At 30.4% G+C, this 22,775-nt stretch overlaps 3 protein-coding genes across 3 annotated transcripts; 2 read left to right on the top strand and 1 right to left on the bottom strand.

Annotated features, from left to right (window-relative positions):
- Nucleotides 1-892: 892 nt before the first annotated feature.
- Nucleotides 893-2,121, top strand: LOC107959601 (uncharacterized). The gene is made up of 3 exons (XM_016895685.2): nt 893-1,154; nt 1,229-1,418; nt 1,501-2,121. The coding sequence occupies exons 1-3, from the start codon at nt 1,023-1,025 to the stop codon at nt 1,965-1,967; spliced, it is 789 nt and encodes a 262-aa protein (XP_016751174.1). The 5' UTR covers nt 893-1,022; the 3' UTR covers nt 1,968-2,121.
- A 1,361-nt stretch (nt 2,122-3,482) lies between these two features.
- On the top strand, nt 3,483-10,940 carry LOC107959602 (WD repeat-containing protein 55). Its single transcript, XM_016895687.2, has 15 exons — nt 3,483-5,273; nt 5,358-5,393; nt 5,542-5,606; nt 5,694-5,781; nt 5,869-5,941; nt 6,032-6,138; nt 6,596-6,638; nt 6,758-6,814; nt 8,556-8,632; nt 8,764-8,812; nt 8,897-8,943; nt 9,038-9,111; nt 9,923-9,978; nt 10,299-10,419; nt 10,713-10,940. The coding sequence occupies exons 1-15, from the start codon at nt 5,179-5,181 to the stop codon at nt 10,784-10,786; spliced, it is 1,062 nt and encodes a 353-aa protein (XP_016751176.2). The 5' UTR covers nt 3,483-5,178; the 3' UTR covers nt 10,787-10,940.
- Nucleotides 10,941-11,255: 315 nt separating this feature from the next.
- LOC107961430 (uncharacterized) lies at nt 11,256-12,225 on the bottom strand. The gene is made up of 3 exons (XM_016897567.2): nt 12,015-12,225; nt 11,875-11,937; nt 11,256-11,616 (listed from the first exon to the last, which is right to left on the bottom strand). The coding sequence occupies exons 1-3, from the start codon at nt 12,183-12,185 to the stop codon at nt 11,494-11,496; spliced, it is 357 nt and encodes a 118-aa protein (XP_016753056.1). The 5' UTR covers nt 12,186-12,225; the 3' UTR covers nt 11,256-11,493.
- Between the last annotated feature and the right edge of the window lie 10,550 nt (nt 12,226-22,775).

The following is a 22,775-nucleotide window of genomic DNA, read 5'->3' as shown; positions in this document are numbered from 1 at the left end:
TTCAAATTTATCATACTCAAGTATTTTTTTTACTTTGAATTTTTTTTAAATACATATGGTTTCCAATTTATTTGCTTTAACATTGAATTCGTTATATTGTAATAATATTTTTATTTGACTAATTTAATTTTTTTAATTTAATTCAAAAATTTCATTCGATTCAAAAAAGTTTCAAATTGAGTTAGGATGATAAAATAAGACTAATAAACTCGATTAACTCAAAAAAATTTCACTTATTCCGATCAAATATTAACCTCTAATTATTACAATCATACACTCCTCACTTATTTAGTGTCCCTAAAAAAAATCAAATATACTACAAAAATTTTTTACAGGAATTTATTTGGCCCTTACTTGACACTAGAGGAAGGGATGGGAGGAAATTTGAATGGCCAATATGCGACAAAACCCGCAATTTGCTATTTTTCAGAAAATATCTAAAATTATTTTTATAATTTTTCTTTAACTCATAAATAAAAAAATAATATTATTTAACGCACTAAAATTTATGTTCTACAACAATATTTAGAACAGTAGAGTTAAAACTTAATCATCACATTTACATCATCTAAATTAAATATATTGATTTGATATTTAGATTTTGAATTGTAGTAGTTAAAATTTGAATTTCTTAATCTTACCCATACGGTGCAGGCATAACGGGGTTGTCACGCTTTTCAAAGTCTTGAAGGTTGAAAAGGTAAATTTCAGTGATCTAAGAACGTCCCCCCACTACATGAAAGAACGGAAACATTTTGAAGCAAAGCTTTTGGATATTCTGGAAGCAACCAAACTGTCGTTTTCAATTTCTCATCCTGTGTGCAAGCAAAACAGTAGGCATATTTCCCATTTCCCATTTAGCCCCTTTTATCTCTTCATTAACTTCCAAATATTTGTACACTGTGTTAAAGGCTAACAGCTGCCTGGTAAGTTAATAATGACTTCATCTATCATCATAAACTTGTAATCACCACCGCTATATAACACACACATAGTTTCATCTAAAACACATTAGAAATATTATGGGAAGCTTGCAAGAAGAAGAACTGGTTCAAATGGTTCAAGACTTCATAGAATCAGAACCATCTTCACCCATAGTTCCTTCATACCACCTTCAATCTTCTAACCATCTTGCTCAACTTTCTACTTTACAGGTACATATCTACATATTTCCCAATGTTTTGGTTAATCTCTAGGTTTTGATTTATGTGTTGGGACATTTTTACAGGAGATTCTTAGGTGTAGAACAGATACTGAGAGAAAGGTTCTTGAGATTGTGTTGAAGCATATTAGAAGCAAAAGGGCTATCCAAAAGTCTAGTGGTTTGAAGAAGTGGCTTGCCATGAGGCTCAAAATGAATGGATTTAATGCTTCTTTATGTCAAACATGTTGGGTTACGTCCTCAGGATGTCCTGCTGGTATGTCTCTCTATCCATTTCTGGTTTATATAAGAATACATAAATATAGTTTTTGATTTCTGCTTCTAAATTATATGAACAGGTGATTATGAATATGTTGACATAGTGATGGAGAATGAAAATGGTGAGACGGTGAGGTTGATAGTAGACATAGATTTCAAGTCCCAATTTGAACTTGCAAGGCCTTCACCAACCTACAAGGAGTTGACAGATGCTCTGCCATCCATCTTTATAGGAAGTGAAGAAAAGCTGAGGGAGATTATATCAGTGGTTTGCTCGGCTGCCAAACAGTCGTTTAGAGAGGCAGGGTTGCATGTACCACCATGGAGGACCACTACCTACATGCACTCCAAGTGGCTCTCTGCCACTCCTAATGTTAACGGTGGTTTTGGCAAAGTAAATGGGGAACCTAAACCAAGAGGTGGTGCGCTTGGTTTTAGCAAATGGACACCTCCAATGGTAAAGCCTAAGACCCAGAATAGGGAATTGGGTGGTGGCGGCTCTGCCTTGTCCAGTCAGTTTTCTAACATGGGCATAAACTGCTGCTAATTTTTTTGCAGATAGATTCTGCAATTTTGATCATCTAAGTCCCAAACTCTACTCTTTTATCTTATGTTAATCCAAATGACAGACAGCACCAATGATTTTCATTGTCATCTAGTGCTTTTTTTAATATATTTTTTTCCATCTTTTCCATCGTTTACTATAAATTTGATGTGAGTGGTGGTTATTTCATAATTTGATGTTACATAAGTAGTTTTATTTTTAATTTTAAGGTTATTTAAATTTAATTTTTTTCAGATAAAAATATTAAAATTTAAAATAAAATTATTGATGTAGTATCAAATTATTGAAAAAAAATATATAAATGATGTGATGTTATTATTTCGTATAATATTTTTTTTAATAATAATAATGATTCCTTCATATAGGATAAATTATAATAATTAAACTGAATTTTACTTTTTAATATATACCATATAAAATAAATTCAATTAACTCTTTTAAATTTAAATTTAAATTATTTTCATTTATTAAATTTTATATATAATTCATTATATATTGCAATTTAGTATGAATCAAATTATTATAAATAAGTGATTAAAAAAAGTGACGATAAATTTTTTCTTTAAATATTTAATTAAATTTGAACTCTAAAATTATTATAATTGAAAGGTTTTTATCTAAATGTTACATCGGTCCAATAAGATTAATTTTAAATATAAAATGACTAAAGACAATTATGATTATACAAAAAAAAATTACATTATTATAACTACCTCAACAATTTTCCCATTTGGAATTCTTTGAACAAAATCATAAACATGAAAATATATACATTATATCATCAAATGCTCCTCCTAAACAATCTCTCCCTTAATCAATCATACTTAATTATAAACAAAATATAAAATACAACAAGTTGAAAGACAAATGAGTCATAAACATATAAATATTTCTCAATGTAAATTCATCTCAAATAATAACAGAACTAGCATATTGCTAAATGAAGTTTAAAATAACACTATTCTCGTTTAGTGTTTAAATACTCAATTTTTTTATTGATTTTTGTTTTTTCGTTTTATATCATTTAGGGTTAATTTTCTTATCATAATAAATGCTTGTAATCACTCTAGATATGTCGTGCTTGAGTTGTGATAAAGTCAATTGTCAACGTGTCACAGTGTTCTATTAATGCTAAGGCTAAAGTCTTTGTTATGTTGATGGAACTTGTCCTTCACTATGTACGGCGAGTGCTTGCTATTTTTTTCTCTAAATTGTAAAAAAAAAAATTACCAAACTGATACTGGTTTTGCTTAGCCAGAATGTCATTGTTTAAGTTTGGAGCATGATCCTTACTGTTCCGGGCTTTGTATCATTCTTTGATCAAACGCAGCTAAGGTACTCGTAGTGCCATGGCCAGCGCCAAATGGTTCAAGCATTCCTTCTTTAGCTTCAATATCCTCGAATGGAACCGTGGCTGAATTGGCTTTAGCATGCTTTCCTTCCAGCCATTTGTAAGAGAATTTAAGCTCTACAGGCATCTTTTCATATTTTTAAATAACATTGAAAATATTTGGATTTTGATTAAAAAAATTTTGAAAAATCAAAGGGGGAAAAGTTAAAAGCAAAGCCTAGGGTGCACAATTTTCAGCGTGTCGGTGAATCTCCTAGTAGATAGCCTCCCCCAAACCAAGTGGAATAACTTCAACAATCCTCCTTAGGATTGTAGCCATTCTCTTGTGATTGTATTCCTCTTGCTATTAGGAATCCAGTTGCGAGTTATGGAAAACAAAGCAACAAGTATTGAGAAGCCTGCAACTTCACTTTTTGAGGCCAAGTGGGGAGAACTCCATTAGTGATGGGGTTGGCCATAGCATCAAACAACTCATCCAACTCTATGTCATTCTCAATAGATGTTGCAGTTTTCAAATTTGTGCTAGGCAAAACTTGCACCATCTCCCCCTGACATAAGCCTCGTTGTAAAGCTTGCTTTTGGGGATCCTTGTATCACTTCAAGAGATTTTCATAGAATTCCAAAACCACCTCATACACATATGGTTTCACAAAACTAAGCCAAAAATATCATTCTTTTCAAGAATGACATCAAATCCACCATCAACAAAACTTATTTCATCAATGTTTAGGTGAGAAAAGTTTGGTATCTCTTTTTCAACAACTGCCTTGGTAGCCTTTCTCAGGTTGTCAGTAGCTTCCTTTAACATTGCCGGAGCACCGACTCTTTTCAATTTCTAGTTTCTTTCTTTGGAAGTAAGAAGGACATTTAGGACGAGCCATTCCACCAAGATACAGTTTCTTGAGAGGTACATTCTCATTAGACTCAATTTCAGACGAGCTTGAGGCTGCACCAGATCTTTTTTTCATTTGGGGGCTGAAGGAAACAGTGGTTCTTTGGCTTTGCTTTTTGCACATTTGTGGAGCCCTTCAATCTCCTTGGTAGCAATAGAGCGAGTCTTTTGCCGTTCACTTGAGCAGTAACAGGGGCAGTGTCAACTTTTGTACCTATACCAGTGGTCGCTCCTATCTCCAAATTTTCATAACCACCGGTAATGATGTTGGGTCCCTCAGAACCAACAACGGTTGTATCACCAACAAGATTAGGATCAAGTTCAGTGATATTGGTAATGAGTTCATCAGTAAAATATGAAGGATTGTATGTTTGCTGGGTAGCCATATCAACAACAGTTTCTTGTACAAAATGGGAATTGGGTTACCTTGTTGAATCGCAACTTGAATAAGAGTTTAAAGTCGTTCTTCACGCATATGAGAAGTGGATTTTCTAGCAACCTCCTTGGACAGATGAATCTCAACATCAGGGCTTTCAGAAGTCGTTTCTTTCTTTTCAGCAACAGCCACATGTTTCTAATCATCAACGTAAACATAATATTTTTTCGGTAAATTATAAGGCAAAACCCGATCATCAAACACGACTCCGAATCTGGTCATCTCTAACCATCGAACCATTACACGAGTTTTTTTGTCGAATCTTTATTATTATTTTTTATTGAATTTGTTTAATTGGACAAATGCATAAATATTTATTATTATTTTTTATCACAAATAATGTTAAACTCATGTACCAAATTAACATTAGCGTGAAATATAGTTACCAAAGGGTATATTAAACCAAAAGACGCTTTATACCTAAACTCTAGACATAAACCCTGCGGCAGCCGTTTAGTGGAGGAGAAGAAAAAGGGTTTTAGGATATTTTAGTTAGGTTTTGTTTGAAAGTGTAATGGAGGCCAGTTTAGGGGAAATTCCCTTTGGTATCGATTTTCATCCTTTAAAAGAACTTGTCGCTGTTTCTCTCATCACCGGAGATCTTCATCTGTATTCTTCCTTTCCCTTCCGCTCTTCTTCAGTTTCTTTAATATTTCAAAAATAGTTATTATTGAGATACATTCTCTTTTACAGATACAAATATAATACAGATGATTCCTCGCTACAAAGGTACAAAATTTTTCATCTTCCTTGTTTAAATGGTTTATATTTCTTTTCATAATTAAGTTTGTGGAGGGGTCTACAAAGTTAATACCGATGGATGGAAGTGTCTGGTTCTGAATTTCTAAGAGCTTTCTTTAATTTATTTTCTGTTTAGATGCTTGGACTTACATGCTCATGCTGAGTCCTGTAGAACAGTTCGGTTTATCAATGGCGGACAAGGTAAAGCTTTTTGTTTTGTCTTTTTTTAAATCGGTATTTCTCGCAGTGATTTAATTTAATGATAGTTGATTGTGTTTGTGGGTTTAGCTGTGGCTACGGGTTCAAAAGATTGTTCTATTCTAGCCACGGATGTTGAAACCGGATCAGTAATTGCTCGTCTTGAAAATGCTCATGAGTATGTTCTCACTGCATTTTGGTCTACTTTTTATCTTTTGATTTTTTTTAATTGGTTATTAAAACACTATTTTATTTGGACGTGCAGGAATGCGATCAATAGTTTAATCAATCTTACAGAATCCACTGTTGCCACTGGAGACGATGAAGGCTGTATTAAGGTTCTCTATTAATTGCTTCTATGGATTTTTTGTGGTGCTAATGGCGTATTAAACATGTAACCATGATCTATCTGCTTTCCTTCTTTGCAGGTATGGGATACCCGACAACGATCATGCTCTGGCTCCATTAATGCTCATGAAGACTACATTTCAGATATGAATTTTGTATCTGATTCCATGAAATTGCTAACAACAAGGTATCTGGCTTTGCAATTATCTTAAATTATTGCCTATTTCTGTAATTCGCTTATATCTTTAAAAAATTGTTCTGGTTTAGGTCAATTGATCATTTCATGAAATTTTGTTTTCTTGTGCTTTCCAATTAAGAGTGATATACGCTAAAGAAATGCCAAATTTTGAAATAAATTGTAGCTTGAACACATCCTTGTTTAAGAGAAAAATGAGTTTGGTTATTGGGAAGATATTAACCAAAAAGAAGGGATAAAAAGGACCATGATACTTTCTTTCATTATTCTCCTTTTGCAATAAACCTGGTTGTGTGTGTCCATGCATTTGCACATGCACATAGCATAGTTTTATCTCATTTTCCTTCTTTTCATTGTTCCCTTGTGATTACTCAGTCGTTCCTCTCTAAGAATGTTCTTCCTAATTGTTTTGTCCACACATAACATATCTTTATTTTTCATTGATAAGTGGAGATGGGACTCTATCTGTTTGCAATCTTCGAACTTACAAAGTAAGCTCTTGCTTGAAACCTTTCTAAACTATTATATACATTTGACCGCAGAAGTTTTTCTTGGCTGTGCTAGATATGGATTTGGAAAATTGATTTATTTATTTCTTTGTTTATCATAGGTTCAGACACGCTCTGAATTCTCTGAAGACGAACTTAGTTCTGTTGTTGTTATGAAGGTATATGCATTCATTTAATTAGTCAATGATCAGTTTTCATGGTTGCACCAATTACTTTTGGTCAACCGTTCTAAAATCCACTCTATTGTTACAAAATTTTCATTTTAACCATTACTTTTATTTATGATTTCTGCCATTAGAACTCTTGGATAATAGAGTATGTAGAACCTCCATCAAATATGTGATGTAAGATAAAAAATTCCAAAGTAGTGACATGGGAAGGGGAAAAAACCCATTTAGCAGGTGATATGGAGAAATAGGAAAGAAGATATTGCATTCAAATTACTATGTTTTATATAAAATAGATTATATATCAAACTAAATATTGTTTTTAATTGATAATCTTTTATTTTGAAGTAATAGTCATTTACTTTTTCTTTTTTTCATTTAATCATAGTTAAAACCTATTGTAGTTTAATTTTAGATTAAAGGAGACCTGGATTAAATTTAGTTTCATTCGAAAAGACAAAGGATAAGGTTGGAAAAAGGAGAAAGGAAGAGGTGAAAGATGGTTGAATGAGGAGGTTGGGGCTATGCTGGGGCAATAAGATGGTCTTGAAATATTCTGTTATCATTCCTTATGTGGTAGTGTTATAGCTTAAGAGGCAGTGGATAGTCAAGTTAGCCACCTGCTCCAAATGCAAGCCAAAATTATCTGTCACTCGAAAAATAAACTTGCCCAAAAAGGTTTGAAGCGCTTTTGTTGTCTAGTGCTAAGGTGCAATGCGTAGATGCGTTAAGCGGTGGCCTTGACAACACTGATTTTAGGCATTGTTCAGCTCAACAAAACAGATCCAGTGCCACAGCCCTCTATCTCTCCCCTTTTCTCTCTTATCCCATAGAACCTTCTCTCCCTTCCTCTTTGCTCTCACCAATCTTCTCAATTTCATTTTCTCTCTTCTGTTTTGTGGTATCTTCCTTTTTTTCTCTAAAATGTTAATCAAACTATTCTTCTAATGTTGTTTAGATTAGATACTTACTTAAGCTGTCATCTGTGAATTTTACTAAATATTGTTTACTTAGTTCATCATTTAAACAATATATAATTGGCATTTAGTTGATTATATCTTTTCTATTTTATTACTTCACCTAGCAATTTTCTTTAACCCAAATATCAAATGTAATGGAGAGTTGGCAGTTATCTCTATGCATGGATTAATTGACTTGTACATGAAAGTGTAATGGCTTAAACAAAAGATAAGCGAGGTGGCCTAGTTGCCAATTAATGGAAGTAGAGTGGCTTTTAGAAGGGTTTGGAATTATGGTGCTGTACTTGCAAATGTTAAAGGCTTTGTCTTTGTGCACATTTCCCAACACCAGTCACGCTAAAATATAAGTTGAACTTAATATGGAATCCTTATTTATGCTGTACATCAGTATAGAATTTATGGAAATTTAATTGCAAAGATGCCATGAACCCTTCTCTTCTAGAGGATAATGCTTCAATAACTTGGATGATCAATTTTAACGAAGGAAACAAACTGTATAGTTTTGTTGTGAGAAATCCGTTGCTGTGATTATTTTGATTGCTTGACTCCTCTTCCTCTGAAGATACGAGTCTTTCCTTTCTGAGAGAAATTATTTGTCTTTTATGTAATGAGTAATGATATCTGCTATTAAAAAGCAAATAATTGCATAGTTTGTAATAACTCCTATTATAGTGAGAGTTTGAGGATAGTTCTCATAATCTAGCTTTGCTTTCTTGTCCTAACTTTATCTTAATATGCCTTGTATTTGCCAGAATGGTCGGAAAGTTATTTGTGGATCACAAGGTGGAACTTTGCTGTTATATTCGTGGGGATTTTTTAAGGACTGCAGGTATTGTGCATTAAAAACCTATTACATTATATTTCTCTTAATCCTCCATGATTTTGAATTTCTCTCCCCCTTCTCTCTTTATGATATTTTCACCTAATTTTGTTCCCTTAATACATCATTTGGTTGTCTAGTGATCGTTTTGTTGATCTTTCTCCAAATTCTGTGGAGGCTATGTTGAAGGTAAGCTGGTTTCCAAATTCTTCTAATATCAGTTGGCTTAAAATAACCAATAAACATTTTGCATTTTAATCTTTGTTGTGTCAGCTTGATGAAGATAGACTCATTACAGGATCTGAGAATGGACTCATCAGGTGAGAGTTGGGCACAGAAGGAGATATTTATTTGGATGTTGATTTGATCTGCCTGCCCTAACATTGATTTAAATTTGTTTGAATATTTCCCCAGCCTAGTAGGCATATTACCTAACAGAATCATACAACCAATTGCAGAGCATTCAGAATATCCAGTTGAGGGCCTTGGTATTATAATTCTTCCTCCCTTTGTGATCAACATTTTGCTTAACTATGTTCTTTTGGAATTGGAATTAATTGGATCTTTGGGCATGGCTAAATTTTACGAAGGCTCCTTTTTGTTTTCCTGTTTTAACTTCCTGCTTTCGGTTTCAGAAACAAACAGCAAACAGTAGCATTTTGATACAAAAGCGATTTCTCTTTTTATAATTTCAGATTTTAAAATTTGACATAGAAAAATATAATCTTACTTATATTTTCAACCTTTATATTTGGGTTGGTTGTTTCTTTGAAGTATTTACTTCCTTTTAATTGAATGTAAATCTGTTTAGTTTGTGTCTGATTAATCACAAAAGATAAGCAAGCAAATGGAAAATATACAAATGCAGGCCTCAAAAGTTGAAACCAAACAGAGCCTATGCTTGGACGTACTTATAGCTGCTTAATATTGGCCTGTTATATATGCTTTTGTTTATTTGAAAGAATGATGTATTTGCTTTATTACTAAGAAAGCAAGAGGCCCATGTTTAAAAGCTGGTGGAAAAAGGTGATACGTTGGTTTTGCTTGTAGGCCTTTAATATTAGCATGTTATATATGCTTATTAATGCAAACGAAAGCCTTCTCTCAGCTATTTATATAATGTTATAGACAATATTGTTGCTAATTCGTACTATAGAACAACTGACTACCATTATAATTCAAAATCAGATCTGCCATTTAAGCTTTTAAAAATGTTGGTGGCTTTCTTGCTGTGCTTTTCTCCCTGTAGTTTTTTTTCTTCCTTGATTACTGAAAATGCTTGCTTACTTTTTATTATAGCTTTTTCTCATGATAGAAGATTTCTTGGCAGTATATCACATGATCAGATGTTGAAGGTATGTACTTATCTCCCCCTTTGGCTGACTTTACTTTTATTTATGAGATTGCAATGATATGTTGTATGAAATATTGGAAATTTATATGGTATTATCTGGTCTGGCATACAAATGATTGCATGTGCATGAGGAACTTTTCTTTGGCAGAGTCATAAACAGTATGGAGTTTATTTGCCTCAAAAGTCAGTCTGATAGCAGTCGTTAGACTTATAACAAAGTCTCTCAGTAGATTGGGATAATCCAGCTGCTCTGGTGGATGACTTTACATCTGAATAAGATGGACTTAATTTTTTTTGTTTTTGTTTTTGTTTCTAATGCAGCTGTGGGATCTCAATGAGATATTGCAAGGTTCCGAAAACGCTGCAAAAGGTCAAGATGCCAGTTCAGACAGTGATAGCGATGGGATGGACGTGGATGATAATCCTTCTCATTCTAAGAAAGGTTTGCTCGCTCGCTTGTGTGCCTTGATACTTTTGTGTAAACTAGATCATGTAAACTGAGCAATATTACTGAAGTAGGGAGATATAATGTTCCATCACTACAGCATCCTGTAATGTGAGTGGACTAGTATTAACCAGCCTGAGTGCAGCGGTAGCATTCAGTAGAAAACTTTTGGTTTCAACTGTAGCATATAATATGAAATGCCATGTGGGATTCATTTATCTTTCCTAAAGAATCTATATCCGATATTTTGTGTCGTATCTCCATTGACTGTTGATACATTGTTTGCACAGGGACCAAGACTAAAAATGCAAATAAAGGAGGAGCTGGGTTTAGCGGTTCAAACAACTTTTTCGCAGATCTTTAAGGTGGGGTTTGGTTTGTCTTGTCTCAATATTCAATTTTGGTTGAGGACGTTAGGTGGACACGTTGAAATGGTTTACTGGTGATGACTAATATGATTTAACTTTATGGAATTTGCTTTCCATGTATTTACTAAAAAGTGATGCTTTTCTTATTTATTGCTACTGTACAATCATTGCAAACCAAAGTCTCTATTTTGAATTCTCGATTCCGCAAAATTATGCTAAGGTGTTGGCTAACTCTTAATTAAGGAATTAACTTCACAATTATCTCAATCCAAACGAGAGAAATTCTTTTGAGTCGAACTCGAATTAGTTATTTGTATTTACTACGCTATGTTAATTTATATCTGTTTTATGATTTATATTTTATGGTTTATATTTAAAATTTGTCTTCTCTTTGAAAATGAAAAAATTGATAATGTTAGCAAAATGTAAAGCCCAAGTTTGAATAAGTTTTCATAGGCAATAATGTGAATAAAGGGCATTGGAAATACGTACTAAATTATGTAGGAGTGTTACAACACAATTAAAGGCAGCATTTGCGTTTTTATCAAGAGTTGGTATATAGGACCAGAAGGAAGCACTCGATACTTCATTTTCAAAGAAAAACAAAAATGAAATAAAACCAAAATTCTATCCTGTACAAGTATCTTACAACACCAAAATATATACATATTCTCTCTTAAAGATTCTAGAAAGAAAGAAGTGTCTAGAAAGGTGCAGAAACGACGTCGCGCATTCCTTGCAACCCTATATCTTGTAGATACTCTATTCCTTCTATCGTCGCCGTTTCCATCTTGTCCCTTGCAACTTCAACTACCGGCTCTAGTCCCTGTTGTGGTTCAAACAACACAAAAAATCTTCACAACTTCACAAAATAAATCATATTTCTAATTTAGATTATATTGTAAATCCATGAAAAACAAAAATGGAGTCGTGATAGTATGAACTAATCATGATTCTAGTCTTGCTGCGTTCTTCGCTTTGCATTCGTACATATCTTTGTATATTATAATCATCAAATCCATGATACCTAATTAACAAAGTGATGTTTGCCTTATGGCCAAAAAAGAAAAAGAACAAAACATACCTGTGTGAAGATATTCATGGCTTCTTCTATGCTCCTGGTATTCACCACATACATGGCTGCCTCCTGTTTTAAACTCAGTTCAATCAAAACTCACTTTGTAGTACTTTTAAAAACAAAAGTTAAGGTTACAAACTCAGTACCCTTGCATATTGGATTTGATCAATACTCAAGGTCCTTGGCTCGTTCTCTATAGATGATGTTCTATGAATCTGCAAGCTCGATGATTCCCCTTCCATTTTCTCAGACAAACTCAGAAACAAACCCAGAATTATATGTACAAACCTTGGCTTTCTTCCAACAACACAGTTCATGTAAGATTTTCTACTTGGAAAACACACAACGTAACTAAACCATAACATCCACATATATATACACGATAATGAAGCTTTGGGGCCATGGTTAAACTGCCGTACGTAATTGTAAACGTGGCAACGTTTTACCTTAGATTTATTCGGGACGACGTGGCAAAGATTTGATGGGGTAGACATAACACGTGGCGACTGATGAGATAGGTATTACGGGATTAAGAAACTCTTTGGTGGGACACGAGCTTTAGGTTTTTTCCCGATTCGGGAAAGTTTCGGGCGGTTCGGTTAATTGCGTATTGTGGTTTGACACTTTGAACCAATGATGGATCACCACGATTTCTTAGGAGGTGTTATCGTTGGATTGAATGAAGAGAAACACGTGGCCGGATGGGTTCCTCTTGATGTCTAGGGTTTCAAAATCATGGAATTTCATGCACGTGACTCGCATTTTCTTTTATTCTTTTATATTATTTTCACCGTTTTAAGTTTTATTATTTATTTTTTTAAGGGTAAACTGTCAAAATAGTCACTTTTGTTTATCTCATGTTACATTTTAGTCACTTATGTTTAAAATGTTACGTTTTAATTACTTGCGTTATCGCGTTATATCATTTTAGTCATTGAGTCATTAATTGTTGTTAACGGTGTAACGGTAAGCTGACATTACACGTTAACTCATCATTTCAAACAAAAATTTTAGGTTAACTTATACAACCAGTTCCAATATTTGTTCGGTTTAAGCAGTGTAATTTTTTTCTTTTATGTTTTTTTTTAACTTTACTTTTTTTTCTTTTTTTTTTCCATTCTCTTCTATTTCTCCTTTTGTTTTCCTCCATTCTCCATTTCTTTTAATGTAGTTTTTCTATGTTTTCTATTTGTTAAAACTAGTCCCTATACTTTTTTTTTCAGAACAATTTAATTTTTTTGAGTGAGGCGAGCTTGTGAATTAGTTTTAACAAATGAAAAATATAGAAAAACTACGTTAAAAGAAATGAAGAAGGGAGGAAAATAGAAAGAGAAGCAGAAGAGAATGGAAAAAAAATGAAAGTTAAAAGAACATGAAAGAAAAAATTAAATTGCTGAAAATGAAAAAATATAGTGACCAATTGTAGAATTTAAACCAAAATTTTTGTTTGAAATGATGATTTAACGTGCCATGTCAACTTAACATTACACTGTTAATGGCAATTAACGGCTTAGTGACTAAAATGTTACAACACGATAACGTAAGTGACTAAAATATAACCTGAGGCAAACAAAAGTGACTATTTTGGTAGTTTATCCTTTTTTTAGTAAACTCATTATAAGTTCTTATCATATCTATTTTTGTTTGACGTAATGCCTAGAACTAAGCATAATCCTCATCAATCCATAAACAGAAGGATAATGCGTTTCAGCATATTCAAATCGATAATAATATTCATATCAACTGAATTAACACTTAATCGATAAGTTTTATTATTTTATTGAAGTTTAATGTTATGGATTAATAAAATAACAAGCATTAATTTGATTAACAACATTAAATATGAGATAGATAGGATGGGAAACCTATGTAAAGCAAATTTGAAAAGCGTGTAACATAAAATAGAGAGGTAGGTAGAAGCCTAGATATTTTTTTGGAAATAAAATTATAATTTTATTATTTTAATAGTTTATATTTTTATAATTTTTAATAAATTAAATTAAATTTTATTATTTTGGATTCAAAGTGTAATTTTATCATTATTAATTCAAAATTTTATACGTTATAAATGGATCAAAAGAGAAATGTTTCATTTCAAATAGCACTTACTAGCTCTCCTGACTTCGCCCATGTTATGCGAGTTAACTATGCTTTTCTTAACATGCCAAATCTATGTTGTTGATGCAATATATACATTCATATTTAAAATTAAGGTAAATTATCAAAATAGTCATTTTCGTTTATCTCAGATTACATTTTAATCATTTATATTTGAAATGTTACGTTTTAGTCACTTACGTTATTGTGTTGTAATATTTTACTCATTGAGTTGTTAATTATCGTTAACGGTGTAACGGAAAGCTGACGTAGCATGTTAAATCATCAATTCAAATGAAAATTTTAGGTTAAATTATACAATTTGTCCCTATATTTTTTTTTATTTCGAGCATTTCTTTATTTTTCTTTATTTTTTATTCTCTTCTGCTTCTCCCTTTATTTTCCTCCCTTTTTTATTTCTTTTAACATAATTTTTCTATGTTTTCCATTTGTTAAAATTAGTCCACAAGCTTGCCTCACTCGAAAAAACCCAAATTGTTCAACAAAATAAAAGTATAGGGACTACTTTTAACAAATGGAAAATATAAAAAAACTACGGTGAAGGGAGGAAAATAGAGGGAGAAGCATAAGAGAATGGAAAATAAAGAAAAATTAAAATAACATAAAAGAAAAAAATTGAATTACTCAAAACGGAAAAATATAGAGACCGATTGTATAAATTAACCTAAAATTTTTATTTGAAATGATGATTTAACGTGTCATGTCAGCTTACCGTTACACCATTAACAGCCCAGCGACTAAAATGTTAGAACATGATAGTGTAAGTGACTAAAACATAACATTTTAAATATAAGTTACTAAAGTGTAACTTAAGGTAAACAAAAGTAATTATTTTAATATTTTACCCTTAAAATTATCTCAACATGTTTTAAATATACTCCAAAGTATATCTACGCTAATATTTAATATTCGAGTCAATAATTAAATTAGAAAGAAAATTCAATCGATAAGATATTAATACGTTGATAGCTTAATTAAAAGATTCTGAAATTTAGAGAATTAATTTAAAATATAATTCATAATTTGAAGATCATCAATGCAACTAACCCATTTTTTTAAAAAAATAATTTGGACCATTATAAAACATTAACTAAGTTGATAATTTTAGTCAATAAATTGCGAAAAAAAATCAACATTTTGTAAAATCGACTATTTAATTTCTTGTTCATTTCGTCAAAAGCAAGTGTACCACCCATTTCCTAAGTTTGACTCTTAAACCTTAACACATATTCAAATAATTTTTTATAAAATATATATATTATTTTTCAAGGTATTTATTAGAACGAATCTATTAACTATTCATCCATATTCTGTAGGCCCATTAAAGAAGTAAATGCTAGTCACGAGTTTCAAAATTGCTTCATATCCAAAGCAAGAATCTAACCTTCGAACACTGGTTAATGTGAGAGACCCTTACCATCTCACAAATTCTTTTAAGGGGCCAAAATTAAATTGTAATCTATACAATAGTACAAATGTAATTTTTAAATAATTAAATCAAAATTTTATCATTTTTAGAAGGGGTCAAAGTACAATTTTATATTTACTAATTTAAAATTTTAAAATTTTTAAGGAGCTTAAATGAAAATATTTCTATTCTAGGAACCAGAGCCCCTACCAATCCCTCTAGATTCGCCTCTAGTTCTATGTGGAAATGACAGACAAAAATAATATATATTTTCCAAATTTACTTTTTAAATAATCAAATAATATTTTAATAAAAAACATTTTTCTTTTAAAATTTCAATTTTAAATTTTAAAACTTAACTCTTAAACTTTAAATTTTAAATGTTAATTACTTAAAAATTTAAAGAAGATAACTCTAATTAATAATTTTTGTTTAAATTCTCGATTTAAAAAATTAAAACAATAATAATTGAATTTGTATTAAAAAATAATAAGAGATAAATCTCAAAACTACACATGAATTTTGATTCGATGTGTAAAGTTATATATAAACATTGATGCCGTACAGTTTTATACATAAAATATTAATTAATTTAATTTTTAAAAATTATTACCACAATTATCGATATAATATCATTTTAAGTATATATATTACAATATAAATAATTTAATATATTTATTTCATATAAAATAAAAAATTATAGGTAGTTCAAACAATAACCTTTGAATCTTTGTCAGTTATTTTGCAAAAGAATCACGGACAGTGGCTCTAACATCTCTTTTCTTTTCTTTTCCCATAAATGATCCTACTCACTAATTTTCCTTTTAATGGAAATTTTAAGAAAGTTGGTGAGAAGACCTTATCCTATACTTTAGATTTTACTTTTTAGAGTGAGGCCATACTCTATTGCATCACTCTAATTGGTAGCCACAATTTGACCTTTTTTTTTACTTTCAATGAAAATTTGTTTTTATTAAAAAATTAAAAACTATGTTGTAAATCGATTTGTTTAGTTATTTGAATCTTAGCTCAATTGGCATGAGCATTGTTACTAATGCAAGAGGACGTAAGTTCGAGTGTGTTGAAATGAATCATCATCATGTTTATAGATTGGGGAGGGACTATGAATAGTTATAAATATTGTGTCAAGAATAACAGTTATTATCAAAACTTACGTGGTACTCATATTGTAAATGACGACAAACAAAGAATCTTAAATCTCTTTTAAAAATTATTATAAAATTATTATTGAAAGACACAAATACCTTTATGAGAAAATTTACTAATTTTAAATTTTTTACTTTATTTAATTTTGTTTCTAATTGATTTGGTGTTTGGTTAATTTATGACAATAATTCAATAAGAAACTTCATACTTACTAGAGATTAATTAAGATATTTACATAAGAGAAATGGAACCCAAACAACATGGAAAAGCTTTTAAGGATTAAGCAATGGATTTTTGCTAAGCCCATAGATGACACCACTTGTTTTTAGCTACTTTGAGATAAATGGATGTGGAGATAGACTTGAGTGTTCTTGAATTCTTGCAAGATGAAGGTAAATTGTGGAGATAATGAAGTTAGTGCTCAAAGATACTTAATAATAGTGAAAGATAGTGAAAAATAATGAGAGAGATTAAGTCAACGAAATAATACAAGGAGGAGGAGATGAAAGAGAAAAAATCTCACGAGAGATAATAGCTTTTTGTTTTTATACTTAACCCCACAAATTTATTTCTTAATAGTTATTGATTTAAAGAGTGATCTTGTATTGTATACTTAACAACTAAACATATTTATCCTTATTTATAAAATTGTATAACCTAATTTACAACTGAAGTAAATATTATTTAATGAAGAGGAGAAAATCTACAAATTCTTTCCCTTTTAGCCCAAGGCAAATAAACGTGCCAAGAACACTTTCGAGACGTACAACGAATTAAATTTTGTGTTGAATACATACATACACGTCCCTCTCACCTTATCTTTTTCTTTTATTAGTTTAATGGATACGCAATGATTTAAAAGAATGAATTCAAGTTTAAGGCTATAAACTGTGAAGAAGCCATTAGACAGGCTAATGATCCATGACCTTGGGTAATCAAAAATATTATAATAGCCAGGATGATACGGTAAACAAATATTTAATTATGTTGAATGGATCCCAATCATTGTGGCGGCCGCCGGCCAGAGATGATAGAAGAAACGTGAAAGACAAACACTGAATATTTTTGTTAGAAGCTGAACATGTCCCACAATGGGAAGGAAATACCATACTGCAATGGTATTTAATCTGGAACCAAGCGATGAGGTAATTCGACCTTGCTTGAATAGAATCTGTTACATAGGCTCGTACCTCTGTATCTTTGTTGATGAATCGAGGCTATGTGGTGATTATTGGTCTGGTGATGCATTTTTCTGACAGACTCTCCCTTTTTTTTGCTTTTTCCTTTCTGGAATTTGCAGTCTTATTACAATCACTGTTGCGATTGTTAGTTCCTTAATTTGCAGTGTTTTTTTGGTGCAAATTTTGAGGGATTTCGCCACACCATTCTTACAACCTTCAGTCTTTCACCAGATGAACAACAAATAAGACTACCATATCTATCCTAATAGCTTATATATATACACAGTGACTTAAACTAGCAGCTGACATGTGCCGGACTCTCTAAAATAATTTTTTTTTCATATCTCCTTTTAAAATTTTTAAAATTTTAAATTAATAAAAGTAAAATTATATTTTAAATTACTAAAAAATAAAATTTTGATTTAATCTTTTAAAAATTATAAAGTTATAATGATGAAATTATATTTTTTTATAGTAAAAATTATAATTTAATTTCAACCCAAAATAATTTTTTGATTTTCCCATTATATAAACACATACAACAAAAACATAAAAATGTTTATTCGAAGCATTAGTCTTCATCGATCATGCTTTACCACACAAATCTAATCGACTAAACTTTTAATTTTAATAACTATTGAATTGTTATCATTATTAATGGCAAAAAATCTATATTTAAAATTTAAATTTAAAATATGAAAATTATTTTAAATATATACATTTTCATATATGTTTTCGTGTCTTCTTTTATAATATATATTGAAAGACATTTAAATATTTTATAAACAAATACATGAATAAACTAAACCCATTTTAATTAAACTGGGTTGATTTAATAAATTAAGCTCAAAATGTTATTAATAATCATTTGTATGTAGCTTAGAAAACAACATAAACAAGTAGAAATCAAAGTGATGCTCTAAATATGCATTTATATAACGCTACAAAAGTAATTTAACTAAACAAGTCAAAACCGGCTCCGCTTTCGCAAGCAAGAGCCTAAAGTTGTTCCAAGCTATGTCTTAATTAGAGCTCTATATGGGTCGAGCCGGGTCGGGTTGGGTCGGTCAAATCAAAATTTTAGGTCTATATATTAGGTTTGGTTTGGCTTGAAAAATAAGTCTAAAATTTTATTCAAATCTAATTTAGTCGGTCTGTATTAATTTTTTTTAATATAATATATTAAAAATATTAAAATTAATGTGTCTCAACAAATTAAAAATAAATTTAAAAAATATGTATACTTAAATACACTAAGATAGGTGCAATTTAATAAGAAAATACCTCTAAAACAGTAACAAAATTAACAATAAAATAAAAATTATAAAATATATAAATAACACAAAAATAGTAGCAAAATAATAATGAAATAATAACAAAATAGTGAGAAAACAAGAAAATAGCAACAAAACAGTAAAAAAACAAAAAAAAAGCAGCAATTCTTTTTTCAAATTTGGGTTGGGCTCCAATCCAAAAAATTCTTACCCGAGGCTCAGTCCGTTTTTTAAACATGCCCTATTTTTTTGTCGAAGCCCATTTTCGGGTCTATATTTTTACCCAAACCTTTCCACTATTTGGGTTGGGCCGAGATGGACAAGTTTAGTCCTACGCCCTAAACTTGGAGCTAAGATTAAAGGATAAACTATATAAATAGTCAATAAACTACTAATGTGTCTAGGTTTCAAAATTTTTATCTTAGTCACTAACGTTATAGAAATTTAATATTTTGATCACTCGTCCGTTAAATCACTAACACAGTGCTCTAATTTGGCCATCTTTCATTAGAATAATAACAAATTTAGCTCTCATATGTATATAGATTCTAACAATTTAGTCCTAATTCTCAAAAAATCAACAAGTATAATAAAAATTCAAAATTTTAAAAACTTTACACTTTTTTTCTATAAAAACACATAAGATTTTATAAAAATACATACAAAATATAAATAAATGAATGCCCTTTTCCTAGCATTAAATTTATTCATTAAAATAATAATATTATGAATAAAATATTTTTTTTAAAAACCAATAAACAATACTTAAACCAATTTTAAGCTTTTTTTTATTTTATAAATAATATTTTATTCACTATATGTCTGGCATTGACCTAACGAGAGATCTCTCTCTCTCTCTCCCTCCCTTTCTTTTTTGGCCTAGGTTTCCGCTTTCGTAATTTTCACCATATTTGTTGAGCGTTGGACGCTACCTTCACCTGCAACTATTGATACCAATAACTCTCACTTCCAACTCCTCAATTTTCACATCCTTCGTTGTCATACCATCGAACTAGAAATTAATTATGGAACTATTGGTATGGTTTTCCACCTACTGGGTCTCCAATACTTCATTCTTACCTATAAATCCCTAATTATGCTCACTTTTAAGCACAACCTCAAAGCAACAAACTTGTTTAAGGCAACAACTTAAAGACATCGATTCTTACCCATTTCAACCTCAGGCCGTAGTTTTTAACCCAATTTTAACATGGTGGTTGTTAATGTTGAAAAACGGAAAAGTCAAATCTCTTTAAGTTTTCATGTTTTTCCCCCCTTAAATGGTTTAGGGTACACTTCACTAGTAGTCACCAAACTATTAGTAATTTTCTTTTTTTGTCAGCTAATTATGAAAAGTTATAAAATAGTCACCCAATTATTTAATTTTGTCTTTTTTTTTCACCAGTTGGCTAATGATGGTAGCTTTTAAAATTGACATAATAACAAATTTAATCCTCAATATTTGTACATTGTGTCAATTTAGTCTTAATTTTAGAAAATCTAATCTTCATCATTTACACATTAAAAAAAAACTTTTAAGTATGTTTGGTTGGAAAGAAAAGTGAGAAGAAAGAAAATAGGAGAGATAATCATTTTTCATTCTAATGTATAAAAATCAATCATTCCAAATTGGAACGGTGAGAGGGGAGAAAATGAGAGAGAGATGTATATTGGTTCAAAATTACCTATTTTTTCAAATATTTTATTTTTTTCCTTTCTTTTTTGAAAAAAAATATTTTCATTCCATGGTCCATCTTTTCTAACAAGCACACCTATGGAAAGAAAATTTATGTTTTCAATCCTTCTAGATTTCTACCCTTTCAATTTTCCCTCATTCCAATTTTCTTTCCATTCTATCAAGCAAAGCCTTATTGCTTCCTCCAACTTAAAAATAAAAGACTTACAAATAAGTGTTAGGTGTAATAATAAAATACATTGACTCTTAAAGGAAGGACTCGAATTCAAATTTTGAATATGGTATTATTAGAAAAGATAGTCCCAGACCTCGGATTAATCTCTATGAATACAAACATTAGAAATACACTAATTCTACCAAAAAAAAAATAAACCTTGTTAAATTCAGATTAGTTTGTTAAAAAAACAAAGTACTTGATGCAAGAAATTCTTATTCTATACTTGTACCACAAATTTCTAAACTTGACACTTTTAAAAATTCATTTATTAATTTATTGATTCTCTTTTCTTTTTCTTTGTAATAAAATAACAGGTATCTCTACATTTGCATTGCAGGGAAGGAAAGGATAATAATTTATACACTTTTTGTTATCTCTCTCTCCCTCTCCCTCTCCCTCTCCCTCTCCCTCTCCCTCTCCCTCTCTCTCTCTCTCTCTCTCTCTCTCTACCTTTTGGAAAATATTTGAGGAAGTTTAAGGGGAAAAAAGGATATTTAATCATTTAAAATAATGTGGTAAAAATTAATTTAAATAAAATGAATCCTTGGATCATTCGGAGAGTAGAATTAAGTCGCAAATTACTTAGCTAAATAAACCTTAACAGGAAAAGACAACTTGCAGATGTTTGAATTCCTTCCGTGATGGTTTACACTTTTATTGAAATGGATAAGTCTCAAGATAATTCTTCTTTTTAGAATGTTGAACGTGATTAGTTAGATATTATCTTATTGTTACAAAAAATAATAATAATAAACCTTTGGTTTTTGTTCAGTTTAAACACAAAAATGTGAGATATATGAATTGGTTTATTTTAGGGTAAACTACAAAAATAATCACTTTTCTTTACCTTATATTACATTGTAGTCACTTATGTTTGAAATGTTACATTTTAGTCACTTACGTTATCGTTTTGTTACGAAATGGTCACTCTACCGTTAAACTTCGTTACCTCCTTAATGACGGTCCTACGTGACAGTTCAAATAAGTTTTAAATACTAACTTAAATGTCTTACGTGGTAGCCCAAATTAAATTTATTTAATTAAAAACCTATATCCATCCCAACAACTGGACATTCAAGTTGTCATTTAAAACTTATTTGGACTATCACATAGAACTGTTATTAGGAAGGTAACGGAATTTAACGGTAGAGTGACCACTTTGTAATAAAACGATAACGTAAGTATACGATAATGTAAGTGACTAAAATATAATATTTCAAATATAAATGACTAAAATGAAATTTGAAACCAACAAAAACGAATATTTTTATAATTTACTTGTTTATTCTAAGTCAGAATTAAATCGCAAATACAACACATGTTGATACCTTTCTCTCACTACCACATTACCCCAAAGCAAAGCAACAAAAAAAGGCAATTAATTGAACAGCAGCCCATCACAGATTCCAGCTCAATAAACCATCAAAAACGAAATAAAATAAAATATATGAAAAAATAATAATGATTTATTTAGTTCTCTAATTTTATGAAAATAATTATTTTAGTTTTTTATTTAATTTTGCATATTTTTTATAATTAATTTTATATTATTTATTAAATCACCCTAAAATAAATGAGAAAGTTAACATCTGTTAAAAATATTAAAATAGTATTTTTATATTTTTTTAATAACTTTATGGCATTCACATAATTCATATATATGTTACGTCAATAAAATTATATGACTATAATTTTTTCATTCATTTTGAAATGATTTGTTAATAGCATAAATTTAAGGACTAAAGAAGATAAAAAAATTAAATAAAAAGTTAAAATAACTTTTATAAAATTAAAGGGTAAAATAAAATTATTATGCCAAAATACTATTTGTGTTACTTTCAAGGTT

This window comes from Gossypium hirsutum, chromosome A05, assembly GCF_007990345.1.
Source record: "Gossypium hirsutum isolate 1008001.06 chromosome A05, Gossypium_hirsutum_v2.1, whole genome shotgun sequence".
In the NCBI taxonomy this organism is placed as follows: domain Eukaryota; kingdom Viridiplantae; phylum Streptophyta; class Magnoliopsida; order Malvales; family Malvaceae; genus Gossypium; species Gossypium hirsutum.
This window is presented reverse-complemented; position numbering and strand designations above follow the sequence as displayed.

Excerpts from the sequence above, each read along its gene's own strand:
- LOC107959601 (XM_016895685.2), top strand. The coding sequence starts at position 1,023 with ATGGGAAGCTTGCAAGAAGAAGAACTGGTTCAAATGGTTCAAGACTTC. Across the intron at positions 1,155-1,228 it reads CTCAACTTTCTACTTTACAG|GAGATTCTTAGGTGTAGAAC; the intron begins GTACATATCTAC and ends ACATTTTTACAG. Across the intron at positions 1,419-1,500 it reads GTCCTCAGGATGTCCTGCTG|GTGATTATGAATATGTTGAC; the intron begins GTATGTCTCTCT and ends TTATATGAACAG.
- LOC107959602 (XM_016895687.2), top strand. The coding sequence starts at position 5,179 with ATGGAGGCCAGTTTAGGGGAAATTCCCTTTGGTATCGATTTTCATCCT. Across the intron at positions 5,274-5,357 it reads ATCACCGGAGATCTTCATCT|ATACAAATATAATACAGATG; the intron begins GTATTCTTCCTT and ends TCTCTTTTACAG. Across the intron at positions 5,782-5,868 it reads CGTCTTGAAAATGCTCATGA|GAATGCGATCAATAGTTTAA; the intron begins GTATGTTCTCAC and ends TTGGACGTGCAG.
- LOC107961430 (XM_016897567.2), bottom strand. The coding sequence starts at position 12,185 with ATGAACTGTGTTGTTGGAAGAAAGCCAAGGTTTGTACATATAATTCTG. Across the intron at positions 11,938-12,014 it reads ATCAAATCCAATATGCAAGG|GAGGCAGCCATGTATGTGGT; the intron begins GTACTGAGTTTG and ends AGTTTAAAACAG. Across the intron at positions 11,617-11,874 it reads CCATGAATATCTTCACACAG|GGACTAGAGCCGGTAGTTGA; the intron begins GTATGTTTTGTT and ends GAACCACAACAG.